General features: G+C 46.5%; 1 protein-coding gene across 2 annotated transcripts in view; it reads right to left on the bottom strand.

Moving 5' to 3' along the window:
* The window catches only part of LOC147747972 (cytochrome P450 2D4-like), a 179475-nt gene extending 167154 nt beyond the window's left edge, over positions 1-12321 (bottom strand). The window contains exon 1 of one of the 2 annotated variants that reach the window (XM_086957408.1): positions 11726-12321. In XM_086957408.1, the coding sequence (XP_086813534.1) occupies positions 11726-11938 (213 nt within the window). In that variant the 5' untranslated portion in view covers positions 11939-12321. Of the gene's footprint in view, positions 1-11678 lie in introns of both variants that reach the window. The other variant, XM_086957417.1, reaches the window with a different exon arrangement.
* Between the last annotated feature and the right edge of the window lie 715 nt (positions 12322-13036).

The raw sequence follows: 13036 nt of genomic DNA, 5'->3' as shown, positions 1-13036 counted from the left end.
AGCCCATTCACAATTGAGAAATAAAAAGTACTACAGAAAATTGGACCAAAATCCAACTAAAATCTTTAAAGCAAACCTAGACAAAAAAATTCTGGAATGGCAGAGTGATAACTTGATTGACAATGATGAATGCAAATTCCTTAGGACGGAACATCCTGTAACCGCCACGATCTATTTCTTACCGAAAGTGCATAAGATTCCACTTAAACCACCAGGGAGCCAATTGTATCAGCAAAAGGATCGCTTATGGAACCAGTGGCCAACTATATTGACTTTTTTGTTATGCCTTTTGTGTTGAATTTGAGTTCATATTTACGTGACACAATTGACCTACTTAAAAATCTCCAGGAACTTCCATGGCAATCGAATTACATGTTAATTACGATGGACGTAATCTCGCTATACACAAGCATTGACCACAAAATTGGAACATCAGCATGTGCTTTTTTTTAAAGAAAGAGATATCCAATTCAAAAAACATAATCAGATGCTTATAGACATGATAGAGATGTGTCTTACCCAAAATATTTTTCTTTTTGGCGAAGAAATTTTTCAACAAATCAAAGGCTGCGCAATGGGCTTCTCCTTCAGCCCAGCATTTGCATGTCTCACCATGGGATGGTGGGAACAACAAGTGGCTTGGCATCCAGACAATGACCAACATGTCAACAAAATAGCAAAATGGATGAGATACATAGATGATCTCCTAATAGTGTGGGATGGATCAGCCCAGGAATTTGAAACATATTTTGCGATCTTGAATTCGACAGACACAAACTTGAGATTCACATACAACATAAGTCGGGATAAAGCAATTTTTCTGGATACAGAGTTCTATATATATGATAACAAAGTGGAAACCACACTACACAGGAAGGAGACATCAACTAATGCAACACTACATGCCGAAAGTTTCCACAAATCAACAGTGAAGGACAATATCCCATATGGCGAATTCTTAAGACTACGCCGCATCTGTTCACAGGAAAATGAGTGGAAAACGAACAGTTGCGATATGGCAAGAAGATTCAAACAACGAGGCTATAAACAAGGAGTAATCAAAAAAGTTGGGTACGAGCCAATGAAAAGAAAAGAGAAGAGACTTTACAAACAAAACCAAAAGGTAAGGATACCTCACAACCAGAAAAACAACACGGGAGACTTATCATAAACCATTCAAGAGAATCCAAACAAATTATAGGGATCTTAAGAAAGAATTGGAAATTGTTACATCTGGACGAAACCACTAGTAAAATAATGGGGAAACACCCAGAAGTGACATACAGACGTGCAACAAATCTGAGAGACAAACTGGTGCATAGTCATCATCAAGATCCAGACAAAAGGAAAAAAGGCATCCAGTGGTTACAAAGTAAAGGCTTTGTGAAATGTCAGCAGTGCAAAGTATGTCAGATCGCAGTAAACAAGACAGAAGTAATCTTACCAAACAAAAACTCTTGGACAATCAAACAGTTGATTGTGGAGAAGTGTGGCTCACTGGTTAGAGCAGGCAGACCCTGAAGCAGAGGTCAGACCCGGGACCAGGGTTCAATTCCCGACGCGGCAGGGTGTTGAGCTCAAATGTCCACGGACTCGATAATTCTCACTTCGGTGCCTGACCTAATCATGGGTTCACACTCTGCAACTCTGGGCATTAAGCTTGCTTAATCTCCACAACGGCCCCCCCTGCGGCGGGATGCCTGGCTTTCACCTTGGGGATACCCTGTAGGGGCTATCTCACAGGGAAAAGCCAGGACGGGTTCCCAAGGCAAGCGCGGAGATACCCCTTCGGGGGTCGATTCAGGCGCTATATAAGAAACATAATAATAATAATAATAATAATAAAAACTGAATTTGTAGTATATGTGATAGAATGTCCGTGTGCTTTAAAATATATTGGCAGCACAAAAAATGAATTGAAAAAAAGAATCCTTGAACATGTAAGGGCGACGGTAAACAAAGATAGAGGCAACGCTGTTGCGAAACATATAGAAGCTGTACATAATGGAGATTGGAAACTTTTAAAGTTCTATGCTCTAGAGACAATTGTCCCTCATGAGAGAGGAGGGGACAAGGAGCGAAAATTAAGATGCAGGGAATCACGACAAATTTTGAACTTTCGAACTCTATACCCGAATTTTCTGAACCAGAGCGAGGAACTTAATGTACATCTTTAAAAAAGAAATAATGCATTATGTTGTGAATAGTTGAATGGGGAGCTCAACTTTTATCCTTCCTTAGTTTTTTCATAAGCTAGCATATGATAAGCACTGAGAAAGAGTGAGGTTTTGACAACAGGATATGGTAGAAAAAGGGAGGGCACACACAAATACTAAGTTTGTTAAGCTCGAATGAGTTTTAGGATGCTTTTAGACGTAACACAACCCAAAAGCCCACTGGAGGGCCTCAATTGCACAAATAATCACCTTACAATGACTGCCCACTGGAGGGCGACCATAAAATTCCTCCCAAAAAAATGACCACTATATTGAGAAATGTAATTATTTCCTTAGTAGCGGGTAACCCAATCAAATTTTAGGGGGTACCCTTGGTCTACAAATTATGAGGATATGGGATTGGAATCAGGTTACACCCAGATTAATTACCATCTCAAACGATTGAATCAGGGTGGGACAAAAGCGGTTGCAAACCTTGTGGGTTAAACAATGGAGCAATTCAATACTGACGGGCACCCAAAATGTAATGTGAACAACAATGGTTATTTGTGAAAATGTGTTTATGTTTGGAACGTAAAATTGTGTACATAAAGTATCCAGCAAACTACAAAACCCACTATGCTTAGCGAGTACCAACAGGAAGTGACTAGTAAATCACGTGTGTTTTGAAATCACTTCTTAAAGGAAGTTATGTGCAAATGTAAATATCAACCGTGAGCAAGCCGTCAGTTGGCGGCGAAACGCGTCGGTAATTATCATGCTGGAAATTGCGAATGAATAAATAATTGGAAAGAACAGATCCTGTGAGTGCGCATTTATTCCTGAGAAGGAGGTGGTTCTGATATATATATATATATATATATATATATATATATATATATATATATATATACATATATATACATATATATATATACAAACATACATACGAATGTGGGACAGTTTTGGAAGAAATATATATATATATATATATATATATATATATATATATGTATATATATATATATATATATATATATATATATATATATATATATATATATATATATATTTTACCCTGGGCAGAGTGCTTCACTCCACCCACGGAGTGCACGTAGTGTTGCCTACTACGCGATTCGCAAAGTAGGCGTAGTAGGCAACACTACGCACACCAGTGGATGGAGCGAAGTTCCACGCCGCCCGCCTCCCTCTTCTACACCCCTAATTTGGATTTTGAATAGATTAAAAAGTAAAGAAAAGCACTTACCTTTTAAGCGCGTCCCGGGGCTTCATCTTCTTCTTTGCGCCGACTTCTTCCAACCAAATGTGAATGTGCAGGCCCCCGCGCATGCGCATTTCGTGCGAGAAATGCGCATGCGCGGGCGCATGCGCATTTGGTTTGGAAGAAGTCGGCGCAAAAAAGGAGATGAAGCCCCGGGATGCCGCATAAAGGGTAAGTGCTTTTCTTTACTTTTTTAATCTATTTAAAATCCAAATTAGGGGTGTAGAAGAGGGCGGGAGGGAGGCGGGTGGCGCATAGAGGGGCTACGCGAAGTACGTGGGTGGGCGTAGATTCATGCCCACTTCACGAAGCTTCGCGGACCACTGGACTAGGTCATCCTACAAAGTTCAAGATAAAAAAATGGCATTAGCCCATGGGCATTCTTTATTCAATCCTTTATTCACCGGGTTCAAGTAGAAAATCCAGAACACTTCTCTGTTTTTTTGCACATCGAGGTGGGGTTGATCCCTGCGGGTGTCTGGATTTTTTTCAGAATAAACCATTTTAGGTCTTTCTCAGTATGGTTAGACTCCAGCCAATGCGTGACAATGGGAGCAGATGTCTTCTCATTGTGGATATTCGATTTATGTTCTCCTATTCTCAGGCGACACTCTCGTCCTGTTTCGCCCACATAAGATATATTGCATGGACATAGGATAACATATACCACATTGGATGTGCGGCAATTAGTCATTTTTCTATTCTGAGCCACCGAAATGGTTTGCTTGCTCGTAGTGATAGTATCACCAATCAGAGCATTGGGGCAGGCCTGACAATTACCACACTGGTGGTTGCCATAGATGGGGTTCAAATTGTCAAGGGCAGTTTGTTGATGGGGGGGGGGCGTTTCCGTTAGTTTGCCTTTAACCAGGTAGTTTTTCAGATTCTTATTTCTTCGAAGGGCAAAGATGGGCTTTGGGAGAGTTGAGCAGCTATTCCCCAGATTCAAAAGGTGCCAGCAAGAGTTAATGGTCTGCCTCAATTTATGATCCAGATTAGAGTGACGCGTGATGCAAACCAATTTGTCCTGGGGCTCCCTTTACCTTTCGATTAAAATATCTGGCCCGTTTAAAAGAATCTTTGATTAATTTCGCAGGGTAACCTCGGAAAATGATTTTTTCTTTTAGGATGTCAGCTTGGACAAGGAAGTCTTTAATGTCCGAACAACTCCTCCGAATCCGGAGGAATTGACTAAAGGGGATGCTGTCCCGCTGACAGCGTGGATGAAAGCTGTCATATTGTAGCAAGGTATTCCTTGGAGTGGGCTTCGTATACAGAGATACAAGTAATTGCTTTTCACACAGACCTTGCAATGGCAGGCCTGAGACACACTTTACAAGCTGCTTCTGTGGGGGGCACAACCAGTGCTGCAACCCCACCAGCAGCATTTGATTTACAAGCCCTGGGCACACATGGTGCACTGTACTAGGGGCTGACAAATAAATCAAACCATAACCAATTAGTACATCAATTTAACATAGGGAGCACTTGCACTGTGGCACTGATGAGCAGTGGCACAGTGCCCAAAGCATAAATCCAACAAAAACATATCAAAACAGAGGAGGCAATCCGTCAAAAATTGAAGGGAGACTCAAACCAATGATGCCAGTTCTAACTAGTACATATATATAAATGTATATACACTAGTTAAAATATATATATTTTTCCTACAGGCCGTCGCTAGTAGGTAGTTATAATTAGGACCTAGTTTCCATAGGAAACGCGTTTTTTCTTTTGCCAATAACTTTGGTGCCCTTTGACAAATCCTCAAGAAATGTTCAAAACTAGTTTGCCATTCACTTCAGTTGCTGTCTTGAACAACTTGGAATGATCTGTTGTGTTTTCCCCATGAAATTTCACATAGAGATTTTAGACACAGCTACATCCCGAACCGCTGAACGAAATTACACCAAATTTGGCGGAAAGGTAGATATTGGGCCAGAGAAGTGACTTTTTCATGTGTGGTGTAAATCTGTTCAATAGTTTGGGAATATCAAGGGAAATCCAAATGTTTATATATAGGGGCGTGTAGCCTACGAAGATCTGACAGCCCCCGGGCTCAAATCTGATAGGCTGCCAACACTTCAACTAGGAAGTGTTAGAAAAGAAGGGGTTAGGATAGGAATACCTGACCACCTAGCCTCTTGAGGGGTCCCACAGGGACCTGCCTCGTGCACAAAGCATTTTCTTTCGGCCGGAGTCACGCTGTATCCACAGCTCCCACCAAAAAATCCGAAAAAATGATGCGCAAATGGCTAACATAAAATTAAAGGAGGGTGTGCATGGGAGCCCCTGCGTGGTCATTTGTATGCCCCGGAGAGCTTTCTCCCTGGGGCTAATGGTAAAAAAATCAGGGGGCCTCACGGACCTGGGGCTATTTTCTTTGTAATGGGGGCCCTGAAGCACTCCCCAGGGACCACCACCTTCCTGGGGCCAAACTATTTATTTCTAATGGGAGGGAGTCTACACAGCTCTCCTGCCAGGCCGATCTCGGCCCAGGGGACCGCCATGTCCCAGGGGCAGGTTATACTAAATCACAGGAGGAGGCTGCAGGCCCCCCTCTTGGAACCAATAATGGACCTCAGGACCGCCACCCCCAGGGCCAGCGCATGCTATGTCTCGAGATGCCCACACCGAGACATAGCTGTTTGATGTGGCTTGGCAGGAGCTTTGACAATGCACAGCAAACACTCTGCTTCCAGCAAGCATGAGCAGAGAAATGCTGTTGCTTGCTGAAAGCGGAGCATCATCTGTTTCCCTGCCCGCTGAGCAGGACAGCAGACAAAAGGATTGTTTCAGACACAGGGGGCTGCATGTTTAGCTGCTCCCTCTGTGTGAAAGCAATGCCAGCTCCCGCAGGAGCGGGGGGTCAGCAGGGACCGCGGGGGCCTGAGGCTCCCCCCTCCGTCCCATAGCGCATCCAGGAGAAATTGCCGGGCCCTGGAGGGCTGCACAGCCTCCCTCCCCCATTTTTTAATGGCTCGGTCCTGGGCCCCCCGGGTCTGAAATTGGGCAGGTGAGTGGGGGCCACACGGCCCCCTCTCCCATTAAACAAATTAAAAATCGAGCTCTCCCCGTGGCCGAAATCACCCCGGGGAGGGTGGCCGTGCAGCCCCCTCCATAGTATTATAAAAACAACAGGTGATGGACCGAATGTGGATCAATGTCACACATTCAACCCAGTCAAAAGATCTGGGTCCTAATCCATCATTTTTTTGCACTCCACACCACCCTGGGTTAGACAATGGCGATATGCAAATCAGCTCTGACCCTGTGCCCCATGGGAACAGTCCAGTCCGAACTACAAAAGCCATGTCCTTCCCAGAACGGAATCAAGCATCCGAGGACCGGACCGGTTTCGAGGCAACACCTCTCATCAGCCCGGCTAGCTTGACTCCAGTGGTGTGGAGTGCCTGGGACCCACGTCTGGGCATCCCCAGTACACTTATAGCGGAATTGCAAAAACAACAGGTGATGGACCGAATGTGGATCAATGTCACACATTCAACCCAGTCAAAAGATCTGGGTCCTAATCCATCATTTTTTTGCACTCCACACCACCCTGGGTTAGACAATGGCGATATGCAAATCAGCTCTGACCCTGTGCCCCATGGGAACAGTCCAGTCCGAACTACAAAAGCCATGTCCTTCCCAGAACGGAATCAAGCATCCGAGGACCGGACCGGACCGGTTTCGAGGTAACACCTCTCATCAGCCCGGCTAGCTTGACTCCAGTGGTGTGGAGTGCCTGGGACCCACGTCTGGGCATCCCCAGTACACTTATAGCGGAATTGCAAAAACAACAGGTGATGGACCGAATGTGGATCAATGTCACACATTCAACCCAGTCAAAAGATCTGGGTCCTAATCCATCATTTTTTTTTTTTTTGCACTCCACACCACCCTGGGTTAGACAATGGCGATATGCAAATCAGCTCTGACCCTGTGCCCCATGGGAACAGTCCAGTCCGAACTACAAAAGCCATGTCCTTCCCAGAACGGAATCAAGCATCCGAGGACCGGACCGGTTTCGAGGTAACACCTCTCATCAGCCCGGCTAGCTTGACTCCAGTGGTGTGGAGTGCCTGGGACCCACGTCTGGGCATCCCCAGTACACTTATAGCGGAATTGCAAAAACAACAGGTGATGGACCGAATGTGGATCAATGTCACACATTCAACCCAGTCAAAAGATCTGGGTCCTAATCCATCATTTTTTTGCACTCCACACCACCCTGGGTTAGACAATGGCGATATGCAAATCAGCTCTGACCCTGTGCCCCATGGGAACAGTCCAGTCCGAACTACAAAAGCCATGTCCTTCCCAGAACGGAATCAAGCATCCGAGGACCGGACCGGTTTCGAGGTAACACCTCTCATCAGCCCGGCTAGCTTGACTCCAGTGGTGTGGAGTGCCTGGGACCCACGTCTGGGCATCCCCAGTACACTTATAGCGGAATTGCAAAAACAACAGGTGATGGACCGAATGTGGATCAATGTCACACATTCAACCCAGTCAAAAGATCTGGGTCCTAATCCATCATTTTTTTGCACTCCACACCACCCTGGGTTAGACAATGGCGATATGCAAATCAGCTCTGACCCTGTGCCCCATGGGAACAGTCCAGTCTGAACTACAAAAGCCATGTCCTTCCCAGAACGGAATCAAGCATCCGAGGACCGGACCGGTTTCGAGGTAACACCTCTCATCAGCCCGGCTAGCTTGACTCCAGTGGTGTGGAGTGCCTGGGACCCACGTCTGGGCATCCCCAGTACACTTATAGCGGAATTGCAAAAACAACAGGTGATGGACCGAATGTGGATCAATGTCACACATTCAACCCAGTCAAAAGATGTGGGTCCTAATCCATCATTTTTTTGCACTCCACACCACCCTGGGTTAGACAATGGCGATATGCAAATCAGCTCTGACCCTGTGCCCCATGGGAACAGTCCAGTCCGAACTACAAAAGCCATGTCCTTCCCAGAACAGAATCAAGCATCCGAGGACCGGACCGGTTTCGAGGTAACACCTCTCATCAGCCCGGCTAGCTTGACTCCAGTGGTGTGGAGTGCCTGGGACCCACGTCTGGGCATCCCCAGTACACTTATAGCGGAATCGCAAAAACAACAGGTGATGGACCGAATGTGGATCACTGTCACACATTCAACCCAGTCAAAAGATCTGGGTCCTAATCCATCATTTTTTTGCACTCCACACCACCCTGGGTTAGACAATGGCGATATGCAAATCAGCTCTGACCCTGTGCCCCATGGGAACAGTCCAGTCCGAACTACAAAAGCCATGTCCTTCCCAGAACGGAATCAAGCATCCGAGGACCGGACCGGTTTCAAGGTAACACCTCTCATCAGCCCGGCTAGCTTGACTCCAGTGGTGTGGAGTGCCTGGGACCCACGTCTGAGCATCCCCAGCGCACTTATGGCGGCATTTGCAAACAAAACAGGTGATGGACCGAATGTGGATCAATGTCACACTGGGGATGCTCAGACGTGGGTCCCAGGCACTCCACACCACTGGAGTCAAGCTAGCCGGGCTGATGAGAGGTGTTACCTCGAAGCCGGTCTGGTCCTCGGATGCTTGATTCCGTTCTGGGAAGGACATGGCTTTTGTAGTTCGGACTGGACTGTTCCCATGGGGCACAGGGTCAGAGCTGATTTGCATATCGCCATTGTCTAACCCAGGGTGGTGTGGAGTGCAAAGAAACGATGGATTTGGGCCCAGATCTTTGGACTGGGATGAATGTGTGACATTGATCCACATTCGGTCCATCACCTGTTTTGTTTGCAAATTCCGCCATAAGTGCGCTGGGGATGCTCAGACGTGGGTCCCAGGCACTCCACACCACTGGAGTCAAGCTAGCCGGGCTGATGAGAGGTGTTACCTCGAAACCGGTCCGGTCCTCGGATGCTTGATTCCGTTCTGGGAAGGACATGGCTTTTGTAGTTCGGACTGGACTGTTCCCATGGGGCACAGGGTCAGAGCTGATTTGCATATCGCCATTGTCTAACCCAGGGTGGTGTGGAGTGCAAAAAAACGATGGATTTGGGCCCAGATCTTTGGACTGGGATGAATGTGTGACATTGATCCACATTCGGTCCATCACCTGTTTTGTTTGCAAATTCCGCCATAAGTGTGCTGGGGATGCTCAGACGTGGGTCCCAGGCACTCCACACCACGGGAGTCAAGCTAGCCGGGCTGATGAGAGGTGTTACCTCGAAACCGGTCCGGTCCTCGGATGCTTGATTCCGTTCTGGGAAGGACATGGCTTTTGTAGTTCGGACTGGACTGTTCCCATGGAGCACAGGGTCAGAGCTGATTTGCATATCGCCATTGTCTAACCCAGGGTGGTGTGGAGTGCAAAAAAACGATGGATTTGGGCCTAGATCTTTGGACTGGGATGAATGTGTGACATTGATCCACATTCGGTCCATCACCTGTTCTGTTTGCAAATTCCTCCATAGTATTATAGCAGAGCCATGGGAGATAGGGTCCCCAGGCTGAAATCATTTTAGGGAGGGGGTCCATGCGGCCCCCTCCCCTAATTAAAATTATTTCTTTAAAAGGCCTGACCCCGGGAGATGGGATCCCGGAGCCGAAATCGGACCAGGGAGGGAGGCAGGCAACTCGGCTTATATATATTTTTAAGGTACATAGATGTGGAGATGTGGAGTTAAAAATAGTAAATATATATATTTACCTATGTGCACATACCTTTCAATATTTTGTCCCCCGCTATTTTGTCACAATATTAATGTACCAAAATATTCTTGTACTTTTTCCAGAGTACTAACCTATATAAATGTACACGGACCACATTTTATTTACTTCAGTGGAGTAGCAAGGGTGCTAAAGGCCTAATCCTAACAACGAAAATGGGCTCCCTGCCCCCAGGTTGGTAGTAAAAGCTACTCAATTCGGGGGTGTAGAGCCCCTTGAAACCTCTCAGCCCCCATAACAATGCACCTGCCATACTAATGAAAACTACAACTCTGAATTCCTAGATGAAAACAGCAGTTTTTTAAATACAATTATCAAATTAACCTTTTTCTCTTCATGTGCAAATGTTTCAGTTTTCTCTCCACCTCACGCACAAATGCCTCGGGTGTCCTTCTTCCTTCATGCACACTTTCTTCGGGTATTTTACCACCTCATGCACACATGCCTCAGATGTCTGCCAACACCAACCAACCACATATGCGTCTTGTCTCGTTCTCCCCTCAGGGCAACCTGCTAAGGGTGTCTGGCCACCGCTGGCATACATGCTTCAGGTGTCTGCTCAGGGCTGTAAGTGGGATGAAAAACTGGGGGGTCTCTCAAAGGGACGTGGCCGATATAATTAAGGGCGCGGCTTAAAACATTTATGCTAAAAAAACGTGCTCAGCATAATGTGCCGCCCAGCTGGTATTTTACAGCTTCTGTTATTGCCTACACATATTTAATATGTTCTGTTAACGGCACTTATGCGCACAGCTACTCCAAGGAGTGTCCCGCCGCGTACCCAGCTAGGCGGTTAGACGGATCAGAGAGGTTTAATAATAAAAGTATCATTACACCTACAACAAGCCAGAACTATTTGCTTTGTCAAAGGTTGTTAGTTAGATAAGATAAATATACTATTTGCATCCGTACAACTATGGCTTCGTTGTATATAATATTGAATATGCTTTAGTTCTTGCTCGAGAGGGTGTGCCGTAATGGCTAGAGCTGCCAACTTTGGAGCTGAGGAAGCAGGTTTGAGTCTCAGGGTCAACTCAACATCCTGTGTTCTCAGCAAATCACGTATTCATCCGTACCTACCAAAAAATAAATTAATATGTCCTTGTTGGTGCTCATGTAAAGCACTTCGAGTTTTGAAATATGGAACTACAAAAAAAACGTGACATCAAAAACAGTGAGCTGCTGCAGAGGTAATATTTTTTTTTCCATTCTGAGAGTGATAACGAAAATGGAGAGGCCGATAGGCACCCGACTCGGCACCATGCCGGTGCTGAGCACCGCGAGACCCGGCCCACTTAAAGCCCTGTGTCTGCTCTCCTCGTGCACATGTCGCATGTCTCTCCGCCCTCACACGCGCATCCTCAAGTGTTTATCCCACTCCGAGTGCCTCTGTTGTCTGTCCCCCTCATCTGCTTCGTATGTCCTTCTCTCCCCATGCACCCCCATGCACCAGGATGTCCCTGTCAAGGGGGCACTGTGTGGCACGCACTGTAGCATCTCACCTGCTCTGCCCACCAGCAGGCGGATCCTCGTGTTTCATCGGATTTACCTTTTCAAATGAAACCAGTGGATTGTTGAAATCCACCTGGGTCAAGTTCCCGACGAAGGGCAGCGAGGTGGGTCCGGGCGGGAAGTTGCTCCATTTCTTCCGGCGCTTCATGAAATCGAAGACCAGCACAAATACGGTGATGGACAGGCCGAGGAGGGTGAGGCGGTCCGAGCAGGCGGTCACCAGAGACCAGGGCAATCCGGATAGCTGCATGGCGGCACCACCGACTAGATGATGCTCCTAGTCCCTCGATAGTCTCGTACTGCTATTTCTAATATCCCCAGTGGCGCCCCTCTCTCTCCCTGCGCTCATTTAATTAACATTGAGTACTTTTCTCGTCTGGCCAGGTGCACCACTGCAGCTTTCATCCGCTCTGTCGTCTCGGCTTTTGTTTTGGGGTGTGTCCTCAAGTTCAGCTCCTCCTCCTTCTTTGTCCTCACTTGCACTTTCCGCTTCCCTCTTAGGTCCTTGTCATCTCATGTTTCTCCTCTCTGGATAGCAATCCTTTCTAAGACAATTTACCTTCTCTTCTCCCCGCCTCTATTGCTTCTTTGCAGTCCAGCCCAGTGCCCACGCAGGTGCCCCTCCCTTGTCCCGCGCTTCTGTTCCACACACGCCCCTTGTTGGTCCTTGCTCTGCCCTGCTCCTCTCTCTCTCTCCCTCCTCCTTTTCAGTTCCTTCCCTCCTCAGCCTAGCTATCACCAGTCTGTTTTCCAGTCCTGCTGTTACGTCTTCTGCATCGCTTCTCTCGGACGTAGCCCTTCAGCTTCATCTCTTGCTTAATGTCCAGCCCTCTGTCCAGTTAGTGGGGTGTGTACTGACAGGTGCACACATATCGGGCAATACTCTCGGAAAGTACAGGGGCTGCCTGTAATGTGAAGGGAAGCTTGGGAGATACAAGAAGGCGATGTCAACATGTTGCAGTGAATTATGGGACTTTTTCATTGCTGCAGAAACATGAAAGGGGCTAACACGTCTGTTCAGCACTGATATGGCTGGGTCTAGATTTCTAAACCAATACTAGTAAAGCCAATAGGTCTCGGTAATCAGAGAGCAGTAGACGTTGGCAGTGTTGATGTTGTTTAGCTATGTGTTATGGAGTGCAGTGAATGTATGTGGTGTGGAGTGGAATTATGTGGGGTGGAAGCAAATTGTTTGTTGAGGAATTGTGTGCCTTGGAATTGTGTGGTTCTGAGTTGTGTTATGTGTAGTGGAATTATGTAGCATGCTGGCTGTGCAGTGGAATTATGTGTATAGTAATTATGTGGAATTGAGTGTCCTGGAATTATGTATAGTAGAACTGTGTAAATA

This window comes from Lissotriton vulgaris, chromosome 1_1, assembly GCF_964263255.1.
Source record: "Lissotriton vulgaris chromosome 1_1, aLisVul1.2, whole genome shotgun sequence".
Lineage (NCBI taxonomy): Eukaryota > Metazoa > Chordata > Amphibia > Caudata > Salamandridae > Lissotriton > Lissotriton vulgaris.
Note: the sequence above shows the minus strand (reverse complement) of the source record. Positions and strands in the feature narration are given on the sequence as shown.